The 27665-nt window shown below is 51.7% G+C and overlaps 2 protein-coding genes and 1 long non-coding RNA gene across 5 annotated transcripts in view; 1 reads left to right on the forward strand and 2 right to left on the reverse strand.

Moving 5' to 3' along the window:
* Positions 1-1502, reverse strand: part of LOC144210955 (uncharacterized) — an 8726-nt gene extending 7224 nt beyond the window's left edge. The window contains exon 1 of the mRNA XM_077737928.1: positions 1481-1502. Coding sequence (XP_077594054.1) covers positions 1481-1502 — 22 coding nt within the window. The remainder of the gene's footprint in view (positions 1-1480) is intronic.
* Positions 1503-2014: 512 nt separating this feature from the next.
* LOC144210291 (uncharacterized) overlaps positions 2015-27665 on the reverse strand; it is a 37732-nt gene continuing 12081 nt past the window's right edge. For all 3 annotated transcript variants that reach the window (XR_013329345.1, XR_013329346.1, XR_013329347.1), the window contains 4 exons: positions 14967-15150; positions 14777-14895; positions 2428-2492; positions 2015-2332 (listed from right to left, as the gene is read on the reverse strand). This is a non-coding gene — a long non-coding RNA (uncharacterized LOC144210291). The remainder of the gene's footprint in view (positions 2333-2427; positions 2493-14776; positions 14896-14966; positions 15151-27665) is intronic.
* On the forward strand, positions 16709-27290 carry LOC144210290 (leucine-rich repeat transmembrane neuronal protein 4). Its single transcript, XM_077736876.1, has 3 exons — positions 16709-17474; positions 18554-20103; positions 25576-27290. Exons 1-3 carry the CDS (start codon positions 17471-17473, stop codon positions 25846-25848), a joined length of 1827 nt encoding a protein of 608 aa, XP_077593002.1. The 5' UTR covers positions 16709-17470; the 3' UTR covers positions 25849-27290.

Consider the following 27665-nt stretch of genomic DNA (forward strand, 5'->3'; position numbering starts at 1 on the left):
TAACATATGTTGAAAAACTCATTCCTCAGCATTTCTTTGATAACATCCCTTTCTTTACCGTACCTCTCTGCAGCCAAGATCTCAAATGTCTTTGTCTGGAAAAAAATCTTGCCCTTGTGTCTGTCTGTAAAATGCCACGAGAGTTTACCATTTAACATATTGCATAATGATTCTAATGTGTATGCGGGTCACCAGTCATGCATTTCTCTAAAGAACCAACCCGCTCACTTATTCAGCATTCTGTCAGAGAGAGCTGTGGGGCAGAATTCAATTTACTGCGCTAGATTGCTGGCTAAGGGCAAAGAATGTCGCCTTGACTGTTGCTTATAAATATGGATTTGGCATACAATGCCTCCTATCGCAGGGATTTCTGAAGGCTAAAACTTAGGCTAAAGAATATGGTCCTGACTTTAACCCAGATAGCAGTTGTTAAGCATTTGAAATGACTGGTCAATGGTGTCAATGGACTTTAAATTTGATAGAGGGCTGTTATTCAATCATGTACTCGAATCGGAGTATCATTTAAAATGATATACGTGCTACATTGCCATCCAAAAGTATCGGGTGACCAGGCCAACATATCGCCGGCAAGGAGTTGTAAAATAGACAGACGGGATGTGTTTCAACATGAAGTTTGAGACGGGTATCATTTTGCAACACCTGAAAATTTTGAAACTGTAGGTAACTGTCTTCCTCAAATTCTGACGCACAACTTGGTGAGAAAAATGATAGAGATTTGCCACTTTCCAATCAACTGATATTCGGAATATTTCAACAAATGACCCATTTTAAAATATAATATAAAAATAGCACACGCACGCTTGCACATGCACACACACAAGCGCACAAACAAGCACGCGCACAAACAAGCACGCACGCACGCGCGCATAGAGCTGCACAAAAGCGTATGTTGATTTAGCGTTTTTTGTCATTTTTGCTGGATAAAATGTACCGACAGTAACTGGGACTGTAGTGCTTTGCATAATGCAGCATTTGCAAAATGTATCATGTAAATGAATCCACATTCATGCAAAACAGAGGGGCAACGACGCGTGACACTAAGTGTACATAACATGAGCACGTTTAATGGGGCCAAAATGCACTTTCACACACGCTTGCAAAACACAGAGGAACTCACTGTGCTTATACCACCACGTCCATAAATCTTGTTCCTGCAGATCTGGATTTAAGACTTGAGCAGTTTCTAAAATCCATTTTGATTTCCACAATGTCACCAAGTAATAAATCATGAAGCACACTCCCGTATGCATCCTCTTAAAGAGCAGTGAACATCGTCCCATAAATCTTCCGTGACTTTGCCACCCCCCGCCTTCTCTAAGGTCTTGGGGACAAAACAGAGCTCTTGACGTTCCAAATGCTGCGCTCTTCCACCTCGGGCTCTTTAGGACTTTTTACGCCGTGCCGTGGATGGCTTAAGGACAGAACCCCCGCCAAATCGGAATGCAAAGCCACATCTTACCCTGATCCCTAAAAGTATGCATGGGGAATTAGAAAAGCCAAAGCACAACACCATTTTGAATAGGGCTTTACTTGTCCGACATCCAAAAACAAAAGGGGAAAAAAAAGTGTTTGTGGGTTTTTATCGAGGGATGGTTCGGCAGATGACCGGCAAGTCCAGTGCTTCTCAATTATTTTCTGTTAGGCCCCCCCTAGCAAGAAGAAAAATATTGACGCCCCCCCCCCCCCCACCGTGACTATAAAGTCATAAAATCATTTTATAAAATTGTTATAAGGACAACATTTTATCCTTATTAACATTAAATAAAAGGAAAAAAGAAAGAAATAGTCAAACTTACAAAGAATAGCTTTATTAAATCTTGTTTTAAGTCTGCAACACAAAAGATTTTAAGTGCATCAATGCCTGAAATAAAAAATAAATGAGAGCGCCACTGCCAGCTACTGTAGTGGATGCGCAATTACACTTTATACCAGTACAGCCAAATAAAATCCTGTTCCCCAGAACGACCCCCCCCCCCCCCCCCAGGTATCGCATCCCCGGCTCTGGCCTTCCCGAGTCAATAGTTCATTTCATCACCGTGCATTCTTCTCTGACGGTATTATCTCGAAAAAGGCACCTGCAACTTGGATAAATGTCATGCTCAGGGAGAGGGGACATGCATTTTACAAAGATCCCAATCTGGACTGGAATGATCCTTGCAGCTTGCAGCTGTCACTTTGCCAGACCGTTGTGTTTGTCTTCATGCGCTACAAAGCACGCACTCCTAGCAGACTTGCTGACAAATAGATGACGTCTAACAGTCTTTCAAGGACGCTGCACATGAAGACGGCGTGTTTCAGTTCTTCATTTACGCTAGAAAACACAAACAACACTCAATGTGCAATGCGCGCATGCTACGCGCAACGGGAAATACAAAATACCCAAACAAATGTCATTTGTCCACTCACCTGTCAGATATTCAAGAGTTTCCTTCTTTTCTTTGCAAACAGCTCCCAAATTGGATGAGCCATGCCTGAAAAGACAAAAAAAAACCAACTGCTCACGGGCGTAGGTCGGGTCTTCTTGTTTCAGCCCAACCCCCAATGTGGTTCAACTGTGTGTCTGTTTCTGTGCTGGGCTGGGCTCGCTTACAACAAAAGGCTGCATCCGCCGCCCTCGAGGACCGCTTTGGCAAACCCTGGCAGAGGTCGACGGATGCCAGCGTGTACTTTTTTGAAACTTCCATGAAATACTTTTTCAACTCCAAGCAAATATATGGTATAGAAAGATCACACTTCCAATTTCCCACACTCTACTAAAACATTGAATTTGAGTATCTATCAACTCCTGTGTATATTTTGTCTCATGAATAGTCAAGACAAAAATGGCCTTTGACATGAATTGTTGGCCTCTTTTTCAATTAGTCACACTTGGTTGGCCACGACCTCGGGAAGGCTTCCTTCCCTTGTCAATGTTTCTGTCTCAATCCACCCGAATCTGCCAAGTTGCAGTGTAGGAAACAACACAGGCAAAGCAGTGTACTTTATGAAAAGACTTCCACAGCACCATAAACAAAGAACGCTACGTATTGCCGACATTTGTTCATTTCCGCACATATTCCTTGATGGACGGCTATTGCCACGCCCAAGGAGAGAAAATTGGGGCCGGCTGGCTGACTTGCAATGGCTTGGAAAGTGGGGGGCCAGTGTCGGGTATTGAATCCGACACCGATGAAATATGCAAGTACTTCTTGACTTTTGGCGCTGTGGAATGACCAAGCTTACGGCTTCCTGAGGGTTTGATTTATTGTGATGCTTTTTTTCCTCATCAATGAATTCAGGTAACATATGGAGTTTATGTCCCAACCGTTACTACATGTGCTTGTTTTTAGAGCGTCATTTGGCAAACGCCAGGCAAGCTGTCATGTGCCATTTATTCGGCAGACACTTCCATCAAGCTTTAACACCTTGAAGATTAGAGGGAGGGACAGTTTGCAGAGACGATCGCTCTCCTCTGTGGGCGCCGCAAAAATGTTCTGCGAGCGTCAATGCTTTCAGTGATGTTGTTGTTTTTGTTTTTGTTGCATACAAAAATGTTAGTTTCATAACTACAAACAGTTGTAGGCAAAAGGAGGAATTGAAATTTGCTCAAAACTAATACAACATAGACAGAACTGATTGATTTATCTGTAACGGCTCACAAGCCACACCCCTTTGTCACAAAGATTATACGATGTGGACACCAATAGTCCATTACGGTTTATAAACCAATAGTTTTGTTGTAGTCAATTTTTGCGGGTGTGACGTGGAATCAGGTGAACTTTGTCGTCAAAAACGGTGTTTTGTACCCTTCAATACAATTTACCTTGTAGCTGAACTCAAATTGAACATTATCGAACGTCGGAAGCCAAATGGAATGTGAGTACAAGTGTGTGTGAGTGTGTGTATGTGTGTGTGTGTGTGTGTGTGTGTGTGAGAGAGTCCGTGTGTGTGTGTGTGTGTACCCATGAGCCTTTGGGATGCATTGCGAGTGTGGTGGCAAAATGCTGCGTCTGGTGATCCTTAAAGTTTGCCCTTTCCAAAGGCAAGCGTCAGTGCGTCTGTGACTGTCCATCTGCTGCTAAAACGGGAAAGCTCCAGCCGCACGAGAGGTTGCCTCCTTTACAGAAGGCTTGCAAACTTGGAGAAAATGTGGTGGATGGTGGACCAGATCCAATTGAATGCTTTAATTGGCATTATGCAAGGAAAATGAGACCCAAATTGGAAACAGCACATGCATGCATAAGTTACGTTTCAAGGGAGATGCCTCTTTTGCCCACCTGGGGTGGGTTCTACGTATTACGACATTTATTAGCACGTCCGCCCACACTTGACACCAGCAGCACATAGGAGGATATTATGGAAAAGATGGATAGGGGCTCTCCAGGAGCGTCCTCCCTTGAAGGGAAATCTTGTCTGTTTCTTGGTCAGAGCTACATTCCATTGAGCTGCATTACGACGGTGCGGTCGCCGGCCTCGTGCGTTACCCTTCCTCGGTACAGAAAGCCATCGGGCAGCCATTGCGAGGTGAAGATGCTGCCCCGGCGAGGTGGAAACGCTGTCTTGGCCTTTGGAGCCAAAGCTTCTCCATTATTCAGCGTGCCAACTCCCACTGCCTCATTAAGCATTCGACCGCGCCCTCCTTGTGCATTTAAGGTTATTTCTCCGCGGTGTGCAACAGCCGGCTCCGATTTGGCGGACCACGCGTCACAAGTTGGTGGTCATTTATTTCTACCTCTCTTATTTTTCTATGCTGGGATTCAACATTGACAACTATTAGGGCAAGATTCCGTGGCAGGCTAATGACCATGCTGAGTGACTGAGAATGGCTTTCTCTGCCATGTTTCCGGTTGGTGAATTTTAAAGTTGAAAATGAAACTTCAAGTCACTTTCAACTTGTCCTCAAAGCGCTGGCTGTGCTTGCTGCCGCTGGTCCTTTTATCACTCAAATCTGTTGGTGATCTTTGAACGTGGCTTGTTAGTCTTCCCAGGGCCTGCCCATGCGGGAGAACTGCTAATTGGGCCTTCCTCGCCACGTCTGCTACCAAAAGCGCTCCGGTTCGGAATGCCTATGTTCTTTTAAATGGCAGCGACGCTATATTTGACAGTTTTGCGAGCAGCCCGTTTCATTGTGTCATTGTTTGGTTGAAGAATGCTTTTGGTTTGACAGGCACGCAGACAAAAAAATATACACGCCTCAATGTACGTGCATGCATACGGTAGCTCTTAACACACAGCCATTTTTTTTTGCCAAAGAGCCTGACAGTTGATGGAAGGAAGGATCTGAGGAAGCGCTCCTTCCTGCAATGAGGGTGCAGCAGTCTATTGCTGAAAGAGCTTCGGAGGGACTCCAACGACTCTGGCTGCAGGGGGTGGGAGCTGCCCGTCATTTGAATGGAGCTCTATTTCCACAGCGGTTCAAAATGGAACGCGACATTTGTGAGGCGGCGGGCGGAGACGAATAAACAAGCCCAAATGAGCCAGCCCAAATGAGCCAGCCCCGAGAGCGCTGTACTCCCACCTTGGCCCCTGGTGTGAAGAAAGCCGGCAGATAGTCAGGCTCAAGGCTCCAGAGTGGTCGCAGCTCTCTCGTTGGGAGCCCAAATGCAAATGGCCTGCGCCAGACCAGACTCCTATTTAGGAATACGCAGATGGTATATATTGACAGCCGAGGTTCACGGGCCAAGTCCGCCCGCCCGCCCGTCCGTCTTATGTAACAAATGGAAATGAGACGGGGCGGCCTCGCAGCTTCCTTTAATTGCCTGGCTGACCTTGCATCCCCGCAGCCTTGCAATTTCATCCAAATGGAATTTGCGACACTCTAATTCTTCATTAGACGCGCCGGGGGAAAGAGGAGCGTTGCTGAAGAAGACAAAGCGCTTTGTGTTACTCGCTGCGAAAAGCGCCCTGGCTCTTGGTAGCTCTCAAGCTAGTATTATGTACGCCAACTAAATGATATTAATGATGAAGAACGGCTCAAAGCTTGCAGTTCAGTATGTTCAAGAATGGTTTAGTCCACAATCACATCTTTAAGTAAACATTTAGAAGTACTCTCGAGCAATTTTGAGCAACATGTAATGTGTGAGAAAGCAATCTTTGATCGCACGGGCAGGCCAATCAGACAGAAGGCTGGATTTAATCTCCTACGGAGCGCCCGCAGCTATTTCTTTCCTTAAATCCTCCTCCAGATGCTGAAAAAACGACAACAATCAGAGTCAATGAAAGAGACGGTGATTGTTGCCGCTCGCTGCCACGACATAACGCCAGAAATGTCAACAATTACATTTCATTATATTTCTACTTAAATGGAATCTGATTTCCCACGACTCTCTTTCCGTGTCACTGGAGTGGTGGTGCGTTTTGGTCTGGAAAAGCTTTGCGATTGGCGTGGGCGTTAAATGGGTTGACTTCAGCTCATGCAGTAAGATAACTCGTTGCGCAGTGGATCGCTGGGAGACGTTCTTAGTTCCTGCCCCTGCACTCGGAAGTCCACACGAAGCATAAAGTGGACTGTCACTGCTGACACAAAAGTCTGTAAATCAAATCAGTTCCGCGCGGTGGCCCAGCGGCGGGTCCCCGGGCTGCCGTCCTTCAAATGACCGGAGACGGCTTTCGCCGATCCCCCGTGGCGTCAACCAAAGACAACCTTCCTTTTCGGGTAAGTAAGTCAATGCAACCCAACGGCCAACGCGCTCCGCAAGGTAAAGACGCCAAGGCCTGACCGAGTGTTCGCCGTCGGCGCCCAACTCCTTCAGAAGCAGCGGTTTGCGTAAGGCATCCTCTGCGCCGGTTGCTTTCCGTGGGGGTTGGTTCAGGTGCTCGCGCTTGAGTTGACTTGTGGGCGGGCAGGCCAAGCGCAAATTCCTGCCCGCATATTCAAGCCTGCCCGTACATCCGAGGGGAGGCGTGAAGGAGAAGTCACCTTGATTAAATGTGTCGGTCCTCTATGGAAATGAGGTGTCCTCCACTGGGAGCGGCTGACGCGGAGGGGTGACTTCTTCTGCGAGGAGCGACTGGCCGACTTTGCAGCCGATAATATTTTGTAGACATTTACTTCGACTTGATTTGCATTCCAATTTGGACGTGGGTGGGCTAGTAGAATGGAACTTCAAGGTGTGGTTTTCTTCTCTGGTCACATGACGGGAAAGCTCTCGATACACTGTCACAGCGCCCAGCCTAACTTGAAATGACCTTGCATCACTACGAGGTGTTGGCTCTCTTTGAGTAGTGCGGGTGTCATGACGCGCAGGGCAAGACGAACGCTGTTGTCATGTCGAAAATAGCCGATATTGTGTGATTTGTATTTCTGGGGATTGTCTCTCAGCGAAGGGGGGTATCCTTTGAGTGAGTGAATGCCATTCCAGGCCAATTGAAATCTTCTGATAGGCGCAGGTATTAACACGGGCGAGGAACACAAGGGCCACGGCCTTTCGTATTATCTCCCGCTCGCAGAGTGCAGGCTCAGGACATTAATCATTGCAAAGTCACTTTACGCCCAACTGGGGAGACACCACTCTCACTTTCCCTCCAACTAACTCGAACGCTCTATCACTATCTCTCGCTCGCTCTCTCTCTCTCGCTCTCTCTCGCTCTCTCGCTCTCTCGCTCTCTTTCCACAAACACGCAAAGAAAACAAAGACAGACCGGGCCGCTTCAACGTATGCAACAGACCGGTCCTGATGGTAATGCCCGATAGAACAAGTATAGAAATGAGTTTTCCCAAAACAGAAGCGGATGTCATATTTAGGCTGACCCCAAAGGTAAGACAGAACAGAGATGATGAAAGATCACCACTCGGCCGACAAAAGTCTTTGAGTGCACGAAATGTTATTGGGCGGCGGGGGAGGGGGGTCTGTCAGTCAGATCTCCTAATGACGGGCGCTGTGGTCATTTATTGAGATTCCTCCCGATGACATCCGTTCACGCCCGGGGTGTATCTCCGAGTCACCGTCCTCCCTCTTTTCCATGGGCCGCTCGACGCCCCCGCCGAAGGAGCGAGCTCGGACGAGCACGGAGACACGCTGGCTTCTTGAGACCTTCTCTCAAATTTGCTGTCATAATTATCCTGGCAGACTGCTGACTTGAGGTAAAAGGATGGCGAGGGAGGGAGGGAGGGAGGGCTGGGGCACTAATGATGAAGCACTCGCCTGGAGCGGCTGGGTGAATTTATAGTATCCTCTACCAGTAAAGCTATCCCCTCCCCAGCTAAGGTGGAGGCGGAGGCAGGAAAGAAAAATAGCGGAACGGGACAGAAAAATCAGAGCGCTTGCTTGGCTGGTGAGGACAAATGCAGTGGCTTTGAACAAGCAGTGGTCGTGACACATCCTTCGACGTTGATCAGTCATTTCACTCATTTGAAAACGATGAATTCTCAATTGGGGTTGTATTCAGAAGAACCCGTTCGCGGTATCGTGACGAGCGGGAGACTGCTGGGTTATGTCCCGTGGGCGTGTGTTTGAGGCAGTGGTTTCCAACTGGCGGTCAGACAATAAATTTGGACTTGTTTTTTTCTTTTTCTTTTTCGCCACCGGCGCGTGCGTGAAAGTGCACACTCTCCACGTAGTCCCCTTGCCTCCTTTGATGGTTTGAGGTGAAAGTGCAGGTTGCTAATAGAATGCTTTGCTTTGCTTTCCGGGGTGTATACGGCGTAGGCTGTCAGGGGAAATCAGTGTCAGTGCACATGCAGATTGATGGGACTTCCACCTGACTGTTGCAAAAGCTAGATTGTGCAGCGCGCCTGACCATCATTCAGGACTACTATATTTGTTGTGTCAGGGGGAGACGTTTCATTCCAGCTGAAATCTGCAATGTTCACTAAACTCTGCGCTTGTGATATTCAGAGCCATTCTTCTCTCAAAGCGTGTCATTAATCTTAATCAGCCAGCGCCAACGCAGACACCACACTTTGGCTTCCACGCTTGTCGGATGAGTGGCTTACTCAACGTTTGGCAAAAAAAATGTGCCTTTGTGACTTTTGCCAAAGATAACAAGGGGTCTGCAGCCTGCGGCAGCCCCGAGCATACGCTGCCTTGCTCATTGGAGTGGCAAGAACCACCCAAGTTGCAGCAAACACATTCAAATGGTTATCCCATTCAAAATACAAAAGCACACATTGTCACCTTGTGTACGATGGGAGGAATGGCATTTTGCTCCGGAAACCAAACGGCCAGCTGGAGCTTCCCCTGTTGATGGAAATATACGCCGGTCATCCGCGGGGCCGCCACGTCCGCATTTTGGCATCACCAGCCGCCCAAGTTGCAAAACCTGACGACACCAGACAAGCTTTGCCACTGCGGGCGCCGAATGCTATCCAAAGCTAACAGACATCGGGCCTGGCTTTGCGTGACGCTACTAGTATTCGCATCGTGGAACTTATTTTCGACTTTTCAGGAAAATAAAAGCTCCCTGGAAAAAAGGAAGCCCGAGGCAAATATTAGCTGGCCACGGCCAAGAAGAAGAAGAAGAAGAAGAAGAAGAAGAAGAAGAAGAAGAAGAAGAAGAAGAAGAAGAAGAAGAAGAAGAAGAAGAAGAAGAAGAAGAAGAAGAAGAAGAAGAAGAAGAAGAAGAAGAAGAAGAAGAAGAAGAAGAAGAAGAAGAAGAAGAAGAAGAAGAAGAAAAAAGAAGAAAACAATTCCGTCGTCACATCGTTGTTATTATTATTATTTTGCTAGTCGAAACTTCTCTTCTCCTTCCTTAATTGTTTTTCACTTTAATGCCATGACTTTGTTTGACCGGCAACGCTAATTGTTTCGGGCAGAGCGGCTGAGAAAATCTCAAATGGGAAAGAGAGCGACCAGAGGCCACGCCAGGCGCGCTGACGTTTGTGCGGGGTGAAGGAGAGACAACGTGGGGATCCGTCTCCGATTGGGCCCACTGGCAAAAGCAAATACGTAGCATATTTGGATGTTCTAGTGAGTCACGGACTGGAAAAGCAGAGAGGAGGGTGTCAAAAAACAGACGTTTTCCTCGGGCACTGGGGTGGCTTTCTCATTTGTTAATAAAAAAAAAAAAAAAAAAGGATCACAATTTCCAAGAGCGTGCGTCATGCTGGAAAGACAGAAAAGAGGAATATTGTCCGTCTTTGCAGCCGAAGCCCCGAGCGCGGCGTGGCTTTTCTCCCTACGGTTCAGTCGACTGGCCCTTCACTCATCTATATACATGTTGGTCAACCTCACTTCAGGGGTATTCAATTCAAAGATTGCTGCTCTCTCCTCAATGAAGATCTCTTGAAATCTTATTTTTGTTGTTGTTGATGCTGTTGTTGTTTTTCCTTTGCTTCCAGCAGTTCACTCTCCCGGCCGGCTGTATCATAATGAAGTGGATACATGAGCCGTAAAGACCAAAACCCCTGAAATAAAGTGGAAATTTTCACCATCTGTTCCTTTTTTTCTCTCTCTCTCTCCACCGTGGCTTCTCGTCATCACAACTCCATCCACCCGTGCTTCCCAGATGTCTGCAAGAAGGAAATCCTACGGTGAAAAGCAGCCGTGGTTTGTAAAAATGACTCCAAAGGGGACAGGAGCAGAAGGAGTAAAGACAATTGTACTCCTTTTCTTTGACTTTGGGGTGGAGAAAGGCCCGCGGGTCAATACGCTAATGTGTGGTGCAGGTGCAGGTTAATATGAAAAGACCTCCCTACCTTCCTTCCTACCTTCCTTCCTTCCTTCCTTCCTTCCTTCCTTCCTTCCCTCCCTCGTCTTTGCCCGGCGCTCCTTGAGACGCACCTTTGTGTTTCAGGGAGGCGAGGCACACGGCCAGCCTTCTATCAGAGTTTTGCTGACTGGACGGAATGCTCCCCCCGGGAGGCTGACGCAGAGGAATGGCTTCTTCGCGCGACAGCGAGCGAGCCGGGACATCCGTAGCTGTCGTGGTCTGAATTTGCCAAATGTGGGCTTCTTGGCCAAGAGGAAAGCGCCCGCCCAGGCTCGTCCGACAACCTCTCGGTTCTAGGGCTCGGCCTGGCCAAAACCAAAGCTAAAGCTAAAGCCAAAGCTAAAGCCAAAGGTCGGCTGATGCCGGCAGAGGGAGGATGAGAGCCCTATTGAAAGGGGTGGAATCCAGTCCCCATTCCACCATGTTTTTGTGGCCCAGAGAGAATCAAGGCGCTATTCTTTGTCAAGCAAGGCGACATTTAGCGATGGCTTCTCCATGGCCTTAGCTCTTAATCAGCTTAGAAGCTTTGGCATTTGACTTTGGTGTTACCGAAAGCTCCATCGACTTATCCTCATCACTCCATCTATAGTCCACCTGAAATGCATGGCAAATACTTTCAGTGAGTTAATAGAGGGATGCTATGGCAAAGGGTTTGCCTTGCTTTGTCCAAAGAGCATTTGACCCTCTTTCTTCTTTTGTTATTGCAAGTCGAGGCACTTTTTGGGTGGACTCCATTGGTTACAGTATGGCTTGATAGTTCAAGCCAAAAATGAAAGGCTCATAGGGATTTCTCCAACTGGTGGATCCAACTTAGCTGAAAGATTGTCCAATTGCCATATTCTTGTCCAACCAATTCAAGACAGAATTTAGAGCTACAAAGCGGAATGAGAATAACTAGTCAAGGCAATCTCGCGCTTCATTGCCAACTGCGTTTCCAGCCCGACTCCCGCTACTCCCGCTACTGCCGCTACTGCCGCCGCTGTCGCTGCACGTCGGTCGCCCACCCAAAGTCGGGAGGCTGTCTAAGTGGAGAAGGATGGGAGAGTTGTTGGCGTGGATTAAGTCTGCTCGACTTCATTGGCGGCAAATTTTTGCTCTCTGCGGCAGCCCGCGGGAACGCTGGGGCATGAAGCTGAGTCAATGTGAAATGTGGGCACAAGCTGTGGGCGAGATCCGCTTCCTCTTCCTCCATTGAGCCGACAGGCGGACGGCGAAGGCGGGCGGGCCTCTGCACGCCGGCCCGTCACTAACTCGAGATGGCAGCGACGGTCACAAGTGCTGGCGTCCAATGATAACGTGTCTCCGGAGGTCACTGCTGGTGACGAGAGAGAGAGCCAAACATCTGTTTGGAGAAGAATATGCGCGTGATGGAACTTTACCGGCCTGCTCGCCTGCGCCGTACAGCCTACGCCGTACAGCCTGCGCCGTACAGCCTGCGCCGTACAGTGCCGTACAGCCTGCGCCGTACAGCCTGCGCCGTACAGCCTACGCCGTACAGCCTGCGCCGTACAGCCTGCGCCGTACAGTGCCGTACAGCCTGCGCCGTACAGCCTGCGCCGTACAGCCTGCGTGCAGAGGCCCGCCTGCCTTAATGCAATCTCAGCAGCTGACGTCGCTCCCGGAGAGCGCAAGTCTCTTTCATCCGGCTCTCTGTGCAAAGACTATAGGATAGGTTTTATTTGGAAAATCCCCGCTGGCTGGAGACCATACGTTCTCAAATAAATAGGGTCTATTTTTGACTTGACTTCATCTTTGTCTCGTTTGTGGCCTGTGACAACGCGGAACCGAGTTGAAATCTGGCCCGTAAGGTCGTTATCCGTAGGAACATTAGGATAGCATAACAGATACGCGCGTTGGGAGTGGGAGGTGTACCGCTCTGGCTCGTCACGTCCATTCCGCCGCTGACGTCGGCCCTTGAGGCGACGTCTTGACGCTGGATGTCTCTGAGTCACGGGGTGTGAGGCAGAGTGAGAGGATCTTCCGCTTCCCACTCACACCAGCGCTCATCTGATTCACCGGGGCAGGGCGCTGGCTATTTTGGTGTCCTGGATAGCATTTGGATGGAAACTTGGGGGGGGGGGGGGTAGGGTTTGGTCCTGGGGGGAAAAAAACTCATGCTAGGTATCTGTGGAAATGATCCCTTGGCCTTTGGGAAAGGGACAAAGGATGCCTTTGTAGCATTGGCCAAAGCCAGTCGTGCAAACGCACAAGAAGGTCAAGAAGGTTGGATGGGCGAGATTCCGAGCAGAAGCGCTGCGCTACGATGCGCTACGATACGCTACGATGTGCCGAGCAACTGCACTTTGCCTATCCGGGACAGGATATCCCGTACGGGGGAAGAAAGAAAAGGGGAATGTGCCAAACCAACATGCAAGGAGTGGGGAAGGGGTTTGTTGTAAATCACGGCACTCTCTCTCTCTGAACTATTAAGATATGGAAAGCTCCACCGAAAAAAAGGATTCAGACAGTCAATCTATTTTACTGCTCTTTGGTCTCATTGCTGCCATCAAGGTTTGTTCTTTAAATGCCTTATCGGTCAAATGCAGCTGCTGCGTCTCCTAATACCAGTATTGCTTTGCCAGAAATATGCTCAAAGTCGCCATTATATTTACAGCATATGAAACGTAGATTAGCACGTTGGTTTTCCGTGGTGAAGAAACAAGATGTAACATCCTTCGCTGGGCTTTTTATTTCCTTCGGGGATCAGATGGCAGGTTTCGGGTGGGAAAGAGTTTTTCTTTCTTTCTAAATACTTTCCATTTTTCAAATTCAAATTCATGCGGTCTGTGATGAGTATTTGTTAGCTCTAGACTTGAAAACGTTGCCACTGAGTCCGAGATTCCCTTTCCCTCGCTCCCTCCTCGTCTTCCTCCCTCCCTCCATCCCTCCCTCCCTCTATTTCCCCATCAAAAAGCTTTGAATCAATTTCATGCGCTACAAATACTGTTTACCCTCTTGGGTGTGTCAAACAGCTGCTGCCTGCTCCTGACTGCCTTCTTCACTCTTCCTTGCCCTTTTTCTCTCCTTTGCGTGCTCTCCTAGCTTTTTTCGGCAGGGGAAGGGGTGGGGTGGGGGGCTCAAACAAAGACTTCAAAATGACATCATTAAATGCCCATTTAGACGTAGTTTGGCGCCTAAAAGGCAGGATTGCTCAAGGAACAAAGGATGCCGACGCAGTGCAATACATTTGGCTTTTGCTTGAGCAGGCTTGAATTGTACTCTTGCGCTACGGTGGGAATGTGGCTTCGAAGGAAACTCTCGGCGTCACCTGAAAAGTCTTTGGAGCGGAATGAAGCGGGAGGTGGGCCTGGCCCCGTCTCGGGCGCCATTGCGTCACTTTGATTGACGAATGCAAATTCGGGAGGCCCGTGGCGGCACTGTCCGTCAGTCACGGCGTTGCCCGGTGACGTGAAAGATGGCCCGTTTCCTTTAAGCCACACCTGCGCCATAAACAGATCAGCGCTCGGGGGAAGTGATTATTCTCTGGCCTGGATTGTTAATGCTTCTGACTGACTGACAGCGCTTATGAACGTAAATTCACCACAAGATGACACACACACACACACACGGAGGAGATAGGCTGCATTTTCAGCCGGCGGATCGAAGCGCACGAGTTGGCTAGGACGGCGTCTTCCGAGTTGAAGGAGAAAACAAAAAGAAGGAAAAAAAAAAAATCTCCAATCTGTGGGGCTGCGTTAACACAGGCGGCATCGATGAAATGGCGCCGGCACTATTCTGGCCCCGTGGGCAGGCCGGATGGAAAGGAGGAGGAGTAGGCAAGGCTAAGTATGGTGCCGTGTCGTGCCGGAGCTCAGCTTGGGCCTTGAGCCGCTCCCAATCTCATTGGTGCGCATTATTGGCTGACTGGCAAAGTTGTGATCTCCACAAGATGGATTGGCTCCTAAGCCTACTTTTTGTCTCAGAGATGAGGAAGAGCATTGGCCAATAATGGAGACCAGACATGGCGGCAGTCATGGGAAAAGCGCCAAGTACGAGGAGCTATTGAACCCGACTTTAGTGTAAAATAAAATGTCATTTTCTTTCAATATAGATGAAGTCAATCCAGAAAAGAAAATAAAACAGGTTGATGGGAGTATTAGTCCAAGTCCTCCTGCACAGTTCATACCTTGAAAGGCAGATGAGCGAGGTAACAGCTTCCAAACAGTCCATGAAGGCTTTTGTGATCCAAGCTTTCCAGTTGCTCATCCATTAGGCAGGCAGAAACTTGTAGATTTAGACTGGTTGCTATAATGACAATAAAAGTATTCAATTCAATTCAATTCAATTCCCATTCAATTCCATTCAATTCCATTTACCATGAATCCAGCAGCATTCCCACACGCGTTCCGTTCATCCTCTTGTTAAAAACCATTCTCTTGAATGATGTGAGGGGACGTTCCTTCGACGTAGCGTTTCGCCGCATACACCGCCGTCGACCAGGACTGGAGCCCTTGATCCGAGAACCGTCAAGCGTACGTGTCCATCACGCCAGCGTACCACCTAAGAGCAGAGCAGCGGTGCAAAATGCATTCAATGAAAATGGCCAAACAACAATCAAGTAGCAGATTCCAGAAAGAAAAAAAAAACGTGAGGAACCGTTGCCAACATTAATAAAACCCCGTTTTCTTTTTTTAATAACTAAAATAACAGGTCCAGGTCGTTTGGGATGTGTAGAAAAGAAAGATTTTGTTGGGCAAACGGAGGGAGCGCAACAAGAATTTCCTTAGAGGCCGAGCGCTCGCTGCCGTGGCTTACGGTGAATAATGGAAGCACGAGAGAAATCAAATGCTCGCCGACTCAAGTGACCCAAGTCACCAAATCCCATTTATTGACATGGCTTTGAAAGGAAGGATTGGGCGCATTGGCGTTTAGCCACGCTCCCCCGTGTGGAACGGGCCTGGCCGGGACCCTCTGCCATTTATGATTCCCTGCCAGCCCCCGCCCGGCCAGCGAGCCGGCCGGGCTGAATAATTTACATTGTGCTGAGAGCCACGTGCCCAGAATGCCAGATGCCCAAAAATAGAGGAACCGCGGATCCGCAAAGAGCCGCAGGAAAAGACGCTGAAAAGAGGCTGAAAAGAGGCTGAAAAGAGGCGGAATCCGGCCGGGCGTGAGTGCGGCTATTATTCTGCCCGTCTCCGCCCTCCTCCTCTTCCAGAGGATGTGAAGAGTCGTCACGTGAGCGAGGGGATCGTGGATCCGACATTTAGAAAAAAAAAAGATTTCTTTCTTGCATCAAATCCATCAATGTGGAGCCTATAACACTTTGATGAACGGATCTCTCTGGTCTCTCTGGACCACATGGACAATGTGCCAGCGTGAAAATCCGGGCGCCTAACCCGCCCGCGTGACTTTGGAGTCCACCTTTATGCCTCTTGGCTACAACCTTGGATGCATCTCACTGTTTCACAGGTGAATACTCTTTAAAACAAGTTAGCAGGCTCCAGCTACAAGTCCCCAAGGGAGAAACAAAAAAAAAAAAAAAAACAATGGATGATGTGGAGAAACTGAAAATGTACTCCCACGCGAGCGTCTTTTCAAGGGCCACGTGTAAATGAACAATTAGCGAGCACTTCAGAGAGCACTTTCCAAATGGTCGCTGATAAATGGCCGCATCTGTGAGCGAGGCAGCCTTTAGTCTTCTTGAAAAAGAGAATGTCAAAGTTGAGCTTTATGATATTCTCAAGGAGACAAAATGCAGCAATTTGGCTTTAATGACTGATCCAAGAGAGCAATGATATCGGAGCTAAAGCGGAGACTCTGTGTTTCCCCCATGTGTGCACGAGAGACCCCATGGGCAGTTGGCAGATGGCAAAAAAAAAAGAAAGGGCCATACGCAGATGCCCGTCTCCAAGCTGGCTCTTTTTGGCCAGGGGAAAAAGACAGTTAGAGAGAACGATGGGCAAAGCGTCCCACTCACCCCAAAGCACACAAACACTCGTCTCGTCTCTATCCCATGATCTCCCACGTTCAAATCATAATTGTGCCGCCGTAACCTTGATCTGGCCGTGAACCGGATGATGTTGTTTTGGTTTGGGGGCTGATTTGCTGATTTTGGGAGGATGCGCGCGCGTCAACTCGCAGAGCCGCCAGAAGAGGGCATTCCCATTCTGCTGCCTTATTAAAGTTAGCTGGCTAGGCTGCAGACGCCCGCGTCACGACGGCTCTCTAGTGCACCGCACAGAGCCGCAACGCGCGTGTGTGCTTGTGAGCGAGCGAGCGAGCGAGCGTACGAACGAGCGAGGAAGGCAAAAGGTGGATTATTGTGGATGTAGCGCTTCTTTTTTCCCCTTTCTTCCACTTGTGGAGAAAGCAAACGACGGAGCGACGTGAGCCACGGGCGGTCCGGGCTGAGCATCCCTCCGGGCACACCACGGCGAGAGGAATACTAGCCGACTGTTTGCTTTCTTTCTTTCTTTTTGCGAGCGGGGGACGCGGACAAACGGCTACAACATTCAAAGCTCTGCCACGGGCTCTCTGGTGAATCTTCAGGCGCACTCACAGACTGACTGCCAGGGTCCACTCGGATGGGACTGCGCCTGCTGCAGTGGCCAAATCCAGTTGGCTGCAATTTGAACAGAAAGAGCTGGATCCGGGAAGGCAGGGTCGCATCGGCCTACGGTGGCGCTAATTGGACGCCGGCCGATAGAGAAGCATTTGGGAAGCGGACCGGGTGGAGGAGCATTCGACAGACGGACGCCGCCAGAGGAGCACTTGGGAAGCGGCGGGCCGGGGACGGCAGCGGCGGCCCGGGGACGGCAGCAATTGGTGGACATGCGGAACTCCATCCATTAACGGGACTCGAGACACACACGCGGCTATGGGTAAGTAAAAAGAGTCCTTGCGTTCTACGCCACTTGCATTTGCCGTTGAAAGGCTTTCCTGGAATGCCATTGCCTGCGTCTTCCCAAGACTACATGGTCAATGGAGACGCTAGAAGCACACGAGTCAGCCTTCCCTCCCGCGCGCGCCTCATTTTCAGCCGAGGCGCCGCAGTGCGCCCTCCGACGCCAACGCTTGCCGTTGGGCTGTGGGCTTTACTATTAGCCACTTGGTTGGCAATCACGTGCACTCCTAATGCTGCGTTTTGCAAATGAGAGGCACCCCCGCCTTCTCGCCTGGACCCATTTGAATGGCTGGCTCACCCGCGCGGACGGGAGTCCAAGGCAGGAATGCTAATCGCAGCAATTAAGGTCGCCGGGCGGCCAATGCTAGAAACGCTCAAGCCCGTGCCCTTAATCTCACGTGTTCGGTGTCAACACGGCGGCAAAACTTTGCCACGGGTCGGCACGTGCCGCAAATTCCGAGACTAGCCAGTACGCAACGCTCATTCTCTCCCATCGATACGTTCGGTTGACGGCGTGTTTTACACCGTGTGCGATAGACAAAGTGCTCCAAAATGGGAAGGGTTAGAGGCCATTCTTAAATTAGTAGAAAATGACATCTATTTCCAGGGAGAAATTTAAGCCCCCACTCTTCCATTCAACTTTGCTCTGCTCTCTGCGGCCTGGAAATCCCCGGCCTTTCGGGAAACTTCCTTGCACTCCAAAAGTCTCCGGGTTGAACGGGATTGAATGACCATTCTGAAAGTAGAATGAGATTTATTTGAGGCTCCAACCCAGATAAACACAACAACAAAGAAAGAGAAAAATTGAATAAGGAGAACCAAATAGCCAGTTTGGAGCGGCCGGTTTCCTCGAAAAGACCCGGACGGCTTCTCCGGCTTAGGAGACGTCGTCGAGCGCCGAGTCCGAGGACTCCACGACGGGCAAGCGAGCGGATAGATATCAATGGGAATGGATGTATAGTCCACGGCCGTGTCGAGGCGCTACGGTGGTGCTCGGGGTATAAAGAGTGTGTTCTCTCCCCCCCCCCCCCCCCCCCCCCCCCGGCCCCCCGACAGGCTCTGCTCTGCGACGTCGCTGGATGCTCCTGCAAGTGCTGACGCAGGCGTGGCTGGCGGCCAGCCCGGCTCAAGCGGAGCGCCCCTGCCCCAAGAGCTGCCGCTGCGACGGCAAGATCGTTTATTGCGAATCGGGCGCTTTCCGCCACGTGCCCAAGAACCTCTCGGGGGGTTGCGAAGGCCTGTCCTTACGCTACAACAGCCTGCCGAATCTGGGCGCCGGGCAGTTTGTCGGCCTCAACCACCTGGTCTGGCTGTACCTGGACCACAACTACATTGCGGCGGTGGACGGGATGGCCTTCCAGGGAGTGCGCAGGCTGAAAGAGCTGATCCTCAGCTCCAACAAGATCACCTGGCTGCACAACGCCACCTTCCGCCCGGTGCCCAACTTGCGCAACCTGGATTTGTCCTACAACAAGCTGGAGGCGCTGCAGACGGGGCAATTCCAGGGCCTGCGCAAGCTGCTCAGCCTGCACGTGCGCTCCAACTCGCTCAAGACTCTGCCCCCGCGCCTCTTCCAAGACTGCCGGAACCTGGAGTTCCTGGACCTGGGCTACAACCGCCTGCGCAGCATGACCCGCAACGCGCTCTCGGGCCTGGTCAAGCTGAGCGAGTTCCACCTGGAACACAACCAGTTCTCCAAGATCAACTTTGCCCATTTCCCCCGCCTGTACAACCTGCGGGCGCTCTACCTGCAGTGGAATCGCATCCGCTCCGTGAGCCAGGGTCTGACCTGGATCTGGGCCTCCGTCCAAAAACTGGACCTGTCCGGCAACGACCTGCTGGAGCTGGACGCCGCCGTCTACCGCCGTCTGCCCAACCTGCAAACGCTCAACCTGGACTCCAACAAGTTGAGCAACGTCTCCCGGGAGGTGGTGGACGCCTGGCTCTCCGTCACCGCCGTGGGTCTGGCCGGAAATGTCTGGGACTGCGGCCCGGCCATTTGTCCTCTGCTCTCGTGGCTGAGGGGACTTCGGGGCGCCGGGGACGCCAACATGATATGCGCCTCCCCGAAGACGGCCCAGGGCCAGAAAGTGACGGACGCCGCCGACGCCCTGGGCGTCTGCCGCTCCGGCCGGGGGCCGCCGCCGGCCGCCACCTCGGGTCCGCCCCCGCCGCGGCCGGCCATTTCGCCCACGCCTTCCGGAGAGAAGGAGGGAGGAGGCTCCGTCGGGGGCCCGGTTCCGCCCGCCGCCTCCGCCACCCGGCCGGCGGCGGCGGCTCTCCCCCCGGCCGGGGGGGACCGGCGGCCGGTGTCGTTCCACAAGATTGTGGCCGGGAGCGTGGCCCTTTTTCTATCGGTGGCCACCATCCTGCTGGTGATCTACGCCTCGTGGAAACGCTATCCAGGCGGCGCCAAGCAGCTGCGGGAGAATTCGGCCACGGCCCGCAAGCGGCGCAAGAAGCCCAAGGAGACGGAAGGCACCTTGAGCTCTCCCCTGCAGGAGTACTACGTGGACTACAAGCCCAATCCGTCGGAGGGCGTGGACGTGCTGGTCAACGGGACGGGGACCTGCACCTACACCATCTCGGGCTCCCGAGAATGCGAGGTAAGGATGCGCCGCCACCGCCGCCACCGCCGCCTCCCGTGGAGGCTTCTGCAGTTGTGCAGATTCATCTTATTGTCGGCAAACAAAAGCGGCAACCTTTGGAAAAAGACAGTCTCTGCCATCGCTACGGCTTCCGGCGGGTATGCTCGGTTAAATGAACCGTGGCAAAGGTGGCGAAATTGCACATGCCCTGCCGCGCTGGGAAAGGTGGAATGTAAAAAGGGTTCGTTTTTGGTGCTAGAGAGAGAGACGACGGAGTCAGCTGTGTCTTTTGAAAGCGCTCGCTCGTGTCTCTCAGGCCCCAAAGACGCCGACCTGACGTCCATACTCTCCTAGAATGACGCGCGGTAAAAAAAACATTTGGATTTCTCATATCACATTTGCATACAAAGATTGTGATGAAAATGAAGGCCAAATCCATGCTCCACTTATTAGATTGGTCACCGCGGAATGACCAGATCAAGGGGATTTGGCATTGCCCCCCGGCCGGCGCATCGGCGGCAAGGATGCGCCATTGCCGCCGCCGCCACCGAGTCAACCTGATCCAAATCACGCGCCGTCCATCAACATTGACGCGAGTACCTTTGGCTTTGACCGGGCGGGCACGGTAATCTGTTGGCCGCGTGAAGGGGGGGGGTCGCGTGCCAGATAAATTGATGTCTGTTAATCGGCTTCCGCCGTCAATTAATTCACCACGTGTTGGAAATTAAATGGAATGGGGGGAGGGAAGGGGGGGGAGGTGGGATGGGAATGGAAAGGTGAAGAAGGACCTTTTCCATTTTTGGCCAGGACTTTTCTATCAGCAAAATAAAGTGGGAAGATGGCGCGGCAATTGGACTCAAACCTCCAGGTCAAAAAAACCTTGGAAAAGAGGCCCTGGTGCCGTTGTCACAATCACGGAAAGCAAAGGAAAGCAAAGGAAAGCAAAGGAAGGCAAAGGAAGGCAAAGGAGGGCAAAGGAGGGCAAAGGAAGGCAAAGGAAAGCAAAGGAAAGCTAAGGAAGGGTGATCACTGGGGGAATCAGTGGCTATGTTCCTTCCCGCACACAGCTGGAGAGTGATTAGGCCAATCAGCAGCTTGCTAGCGAGCGAGCTCTCTTCTTGCGAAACAACTGCAGCTCGTCTTGAAGGCCGCTACGGGAAGAGCGGGTCCCCGCGTGACCCCGACTCGGCGCCGGCCCGCGGCGACCGCACGTGGCCGCGAACCAACCGCGCGGGTCAATCTGGCCCGTTTGGGTGAGGGGTTTTAGGAGCAAGGTTAGCGTCACGTTGCGCTCCTCTGACAAACGTCCGTCCGATAAACCTCTCTCGTCTGCGTCGACTCGGCCAAAAAAACAAAGCAAAAGATCCCCGTTGCTTTCAAAGGAGTCCCATTGAAAGAAATAGGTCAAGCGGCTCTTTGGTCAACATCACGTGGCGGATCTTTGGCACAGTCACCCGTGCCTCGGTTCAGGCAGATGAGTCAACGCACCTGGGCCGCAGCGACAAAACCTTATCGTTGTTCATCCGCTGTGAACCGAGGCATCAAAAAAAAATATTAAAAATAAAAAGCGGCATCTCGGAGACGTAAACAACACGTTTACTTTCGACGAGCCAGTTACTTGATGGGAGCCAATGCCTTCGATTGACACGCTAAATGATGTGCCTCCAGAATAAGTATGTTTTGAGTCCTCCGTCTGTTGAATAAATACTGGCAGATGTGAATGGCCCGAGGGCACGTCTGCTTGCCGTTGCATCGCCCTTTTCTCCCAGAAGTGAACATTTCACAGAGAAAAGCAAATCCAAGTTTATCCAAAGTCAAGCAGACCACAGATATCCCCACAGCGGTGGGCTATTGGGGTAACCCTCCATTTCTTCGGAGCGCCCAGGAGTCCATCCATCCAAAATAAACACGTCCAAAGAAAAGCCGGAGCGCAACTGTGGAGCGCGCCAAGAGTTGGGCCTTGTGCCGATGACGCGGCTTAGCTCAACTGACACGGCGGGCGGTTGGGGAGAAGCGCAGTTTCTAGGCAACGACAAGGCGGCGGAAATATCCTTCTCCCCGTGCTCGGGAACGCGCCGTCGTACTCCAGGAAATGACTCCCGCCTTGCGACTCGTACTTTCAATTTGCGGCGACGGGCGCAAACGCCGGCGGCGGCTGCGCCCGACCATTCCCCGCGTGGGAGGGAGGACAGCGGGCTTCGTGCGGGAGGAAGAAAGGCGGAGCTCGCCGGCATCCGGGGCCATCGCCGACATCTGGGCCCATCGCCGGCTGGCCGGGCCGCAAGGTTTCCCGCCGACGCGTGGAAATTGCCTCCGTTGGTCTGTAAGCCACGTCTTCTTTACTGGACGACTTGGCGTATGCTAATGTGTTGACCTTTTAAGCTGACAAGCGTGTGGTGTGATTGCAGCGAGCTGCCCTTCTATTTTCTTGTTTTGGGTTTGTTTGTTTTTTTCTCCGTGGGTGCGTGCGTGCGACTTCTTTCTCCCAGGGATCCCATGGGTCGTGCTAACGCTTGACTTTTCAAGCGAGATGAAACGTACAGCTTTCACGTGGCAGAAAGAAATCCACTATGATGAGCTTCCCTCTGTGCGGCCCCTCCCGCCGTGGCGCCGTGGCGCGTCCCCATTTTTTTTCCATTTCATCTGCAATGAGAAACGCCGGTGACCTATTGAAGGTCTTGCAGTATCGCCTCTATTTGTTGGACTTTTCCGTGCACAATGGCGTGTTTCATTTACACGCCCGCACAGACGCAGTACATCTTGCCCACCGCGTCCTTCCGTCTAAATGCGTCGCCGCCTTCCGGGGGAGACTGGACTCGTCCGCGGCATCCGCGTGCACCTGGAAATAAGGTTAAACTCCAAAGGCCTGTTTTCCCGCCTGGCCTTTTTGTTAAATGGAATGGTCCATTTTGGTGGGCTCTCTCGCTCACGGGTACTACAGTAGCACTCTGCCGTGGGGCGGCACGTGCGCATCTGGATATGCTTTGGAGGCGGTGGTAATGGGTCGGTGGTTGATTGACAGGCCTATTCTCTTCTCGTCACGAGTGACAAGTGTGCAACGCAGGAAATTAGACTTGGAATTACAATAGCAACAATGTCACCTCCTCGGGGAGAAGACAAAGGAAAACACAATAGCGCTTCCCCTTCACACACACGCACGCACGCACGCACAAATGCACGCCCTTACTTCCTTATCACCATCAAGATCATCCCGGGACCAAAACCAACGGAGGCCTGTTACCTTGACCTGCATTACCCTTGGCGTAACGGGTGGAAATCTGTTCCCATCGCACAGCCTGGAGTTTAAAGGCGGGAAGGTCGAGGTGGCTAAATCGGGCAGGGTGGCTTTTTGCCAGAGGCCTGGACGGACGGACAGAGGGACGGGGGGGCCGGCTGGACACAAAGCTTGGCCTGGGCAAGTCCCTATCAAAAGCCCAAGCTTGAGATGGACCATCTTCAATCTGCGTCATGGCACCCATCCCCATGGCAATTGACATTAGGCCATTTGTTTCCCACGACGGCGTCGTTAACGATGCTCACATTTTATGGCCGGGGTAACGCTTGTTGAAATGAGTTATATGCAGTCCTACTTGGCCCTAAAGATGTGGGGGGAAGAAAAAATGCTGATTGTTTTCTTGCCGGGAAATGGCCTCCGCGCTCTTAGCGCAGCACTTTGGAGATAAAGTGGCGTGCCTTTCAAGGCTGCTGAATCTTCTTAACTGCAGTTCAACTCCTGACGGGCTGAGAGGCGGGTAGGGGCTCAAATGGCCCTTTGCGACAGCCACCCTCAATATGGCTCCCCTAACAGGGCTTGCTTGGCGAGGGCTTTCCTCTGCTCCTTCCTTTTGCGCTCTCGGATTCCGTTCCCGTTCCGGCGAGTCATTTGCTTCTCGGGAAAAATGGGTTGTGGCGGATGCCCGGCCTAGCGAGGCGACACTCGCTCCTTCCGGCGGGCCCGCCTGGACCGGGCGCCACCTATTATCGTTTCCTCCGCCTCTCTTCAATCACGTGCATAATAAAGCTGGAGCAGTGGGTATGGGTGGGAAAAGCCAAGAGGAAATTGGCCACACCAAAGGCTTGCTGTGGCATTTTAGGCCATCCGCAAGTGGAAGAAAGAATGAGCAGAGGCAATGTGGCCATTCCCCATCCCCGAGGGATGTCTGGCGTGCACGCGCGTCCGACGTACACCAGGCATGAAATATTGAAGCCTTTGCGGCAGGCGCTCTCCTACTCGGGAGGCTGTCAGCCAAAGCCACCCGCGTAGCAAACAGAGGCTACGCCGAGACACCGGGACGGTCACTTGCCTTGCTCGGAATTTAATGAGACGTCCGCCGCCGCCGCCGAGCATTCTCGGCGGCTCTCGTTGATATGTGCATAAAACATGAGGGGCTAAGGTAGGAGAAAAGCGCCAGCTCCCCCCCCTAGGAAGGCAAAACAAAAGCTTAGGGCCCGCCCCGAAAGAACAGTGCTGTCCGAGCTCCACGCACAAAGAGAAAGACATTGTAGAAATGCGGGAGACAAATGGCCACGGTTGAGGTTGCCATCATCAGATTGGAGCAAGCGTAGGCAAGCTCAAATGTTCTATCCCGTTGGATTATTTGTGCCAAAATAGGAGGAGCCATGTCAAAAGGCAGACTTTGCTTGATGCCATCGCACCTTTCTAGAACGCTGATCTTTTGCAGTCAGATTGGCGGGTGGGCGGGCGGGCGGACGGTTTGGGCGCTTCACCCCCCCTGCTCCCGGCGCTTCACCCCCCCTACTCCCGGGGAACATTTTTCATCAGATTACTGTATGCCCGCAGACTGCCACCAGCCAGGAGTTGATGTGCGCCCCCTCCACAGAATGACGCGAGGCCTTAGCTTGAGGCTGAGGAAAAGCATGGTGCAAAAAGCAAAGAAGAAAACAAAAGCAAAAAAAGACTGCGCTCGCATCTTTTCAGAGGCTCGAAGCATAGATTGTGCGTCATTCCTCAAGTGCACATGGTTGACTCTTTTCATCTGGCTTCGTTTGACGCCTTCTCGGCCGTGATACATTGTGGTGTAAACAGCCGCGTGCCATTAATCCTAGGCCACTCGCCATTGTTGCTTTGGATGCTGTGGGTCCTCCGGGCGTGCCCATGCAACCAACCCCAGTCCCGTAGTCCGTCGCCCGCTTGGTTTCCCACGTCTCTGGTCCTCTGGCCAAAAATCCGCCCGCCGGTTGGCACGAGCTGTCCACGGGCATCCCGCTCGTCTGAGCAAGGTGTGTTGGCGGAGGGAGACGCGGGAAACGGAGTGGATGGCCGGCGAGGTAAACCGACCGACCAGCCCGCCACGGGACATTTCCCCCTAAAATATGTTTAAAGCCATCTACCGAATATATATGTTAGCTTCCGAATCGACGTGCCGAGGCCACTGAGAGCCAACGGAAGTAGAGTTCCGGCGAAAAGCCAAAAGTTTTTGAATTCTCTCCTCACTATTCTCCTTCTCTGCTCCTCCCTCTTCACCACAGGTTCCCCATCAGATGGGCGCGCTGACCTTCTACCGATACGAGCAGCCCATTGTAGACTACTGCCAAGCCCATCAACCCCTGCGGCTGAACATGGGCTACGAGCTGCCCTCTCGAGGCCCCGGAGACCCGGAGAGGGGCGCCAGACAGACGGTGGCCCTCCCGGCCGTGCCCACCGTGCCGCCGCCTCCTCCTCCGGCCGCTCTGGGGCCGGCGGGCCCAGGTGGCGGTGGCGGTGGCGGCGGCGGCGGTGGCACGCTTGGATTGGGACGCTAGGAGCGGCGATTAAACAGCAATCACGGCCACGGGGCACCTGAGCCGGTTGTTTTTGGAAGGCGTACATTCCAGCCAAATACTGCAACACGCCACCTGAGAAAACCAAGTCAACCACGTATTTGAGCGTATTTGCTTTTGCAAAAATGTTACAGGCCGTGTATTTATTTATGAGCTTTGTTACCACGGCCGGCGGGCGGGCGGACTACTACAAGAGGCTCTCGAGTATGACTTCAAGGAGCTCTCACGCCAAAAGCGTTTGAAGGGGAAGAATTGCCACGATTGTTTGACGGCAACAAAACGGGATTTCTTCATCGCTGAAAAGAGATCGTTACCCCGAGTAATTTGTTGGACTTTTTGGGGGGGGAGGTGCAATCGACCAGGATACCATCCATACCAAACCAAAGAGTATGTTTTGAATGCCGGCGCGCGGGCACACACACATTGGGGACATTGTTGACATTGTTGACCCCGACTAGCACTGTGCTACGTCAGCATTTGCCACGGTAGTGACGGGATCACGCGCGGGCAGGCAATGGCGCTCTGGTCACGCGCTCTCTGCCTCCCCGGACCGTGTGCTACAATTTCGCAGAAAGAGCGGGTTGGTCGTCCAATGAAATGACCTGCCAGAGGCGCCGCATTTTGTGGGTCGGCGCCGTCGGGAAGCGGGCGGGCCCTTATTTTTCCTTTCCTTTGATTGGTCTTTGTGAACTGAGAGACGCTTTTGGAGAGGCGCAACGATGATGTCAAGACATTCTGTAAATGTATCCAAGGTCAAAGACCAACTAGTATTTATCATGTAAATAGCAAATCTTTTAGGCCCCAAAGGAAAAGAGGCCTTGCTTCTGTGAGCCCGGGTGGGCACTTGTTGATTTTACAGTGTGTGTGAGACAGTCAAAACACTCTTCTTTCAATGAAAACTATTTTTCTACGACTTCCCTCGTGAGCAACCGGGCCAATAGTGTGCTGTCGTTTTGTTTTTGTTTTGTTTGTTTTTGGGAGGGGCTGATCATTATCTGTCCTCATTTTGCAACTTCCAATGCCCACACCTCAATTTGACCTCCAACTACCAGCGTGAAATAGTAGTATTGACTTTTTCCGGCGTTGTACAAAGGGGTGAGAGAGCTCAAAGGAAGTGTCGTTCAAAAGATTCTAGCTCTGCTTTGCATGTCCTAATAAGAAAGCTGTACACAGTCATGTGCTGTACTCCACTGTACTGGACCCAGGCCTGGACCCGGGCCCGGACCCGGGCCTGGACCCGGGCCCGGGCCACCGCATCCTTTTGCTGGTTAGTTTGTTCCTTGGTCTGTCATTTGGGCTTGGCTTGTCTTCCAGCGTTCTCGCCGCGACCCGCTAATCCCTCCAATTTCTTTCACAGAAAATGTTTTATAAACATTTGGATGATGTCCATGCTGATTGGGAAATAAAATAAAGACAATACGGAAGCGCTGGTCTTTTTCATTTGTCTCGGATGGGGCGGCCTCCGGACGAAAGACAGGCAGGCGGAAATTTCCCTCGACCGGGAGACGGGCCGGGCGTCTTTTCAAAGCGGTAGAGGCCAGGGACACGGAACAAAAAGCGCATTTCTTCCACGTGCCTTGCTCTCCAAAGAGGTTTTCCCCGGAGCGCCGGGCGGGCGCTTTCCCTTTGCCGCCTCGTCTCTGCGCTGACCTGAAACGAGCAGTCGCCGTTTAAAAATAGTTGGGATGTGCCATCCTTTCACGGTGCAGCCTTTTCCTTCCTTCCTTCCTTCCTTCCTTCCATCCAACGGGCCATCCGCACTGAAAAGGTGATGGGAAAATATGTCCACAGAGGTGAGG

This window comes from Stigmatopora nigra, chromosome 17 (assembly GCF_051989575.1).
Source record: "Stigmatopora nigra isolate UIUO_SnigA chromosome 17, RoL_Snig_1.1, whole genome shotgun sequence".
NCBI classification, from domain to species: Eukaryota; Metazoa; Chordata; class Actinopteri; order Syngnathiformes; family Syngnathidae; genus Stigmatopora; species Stigmatopora nigra.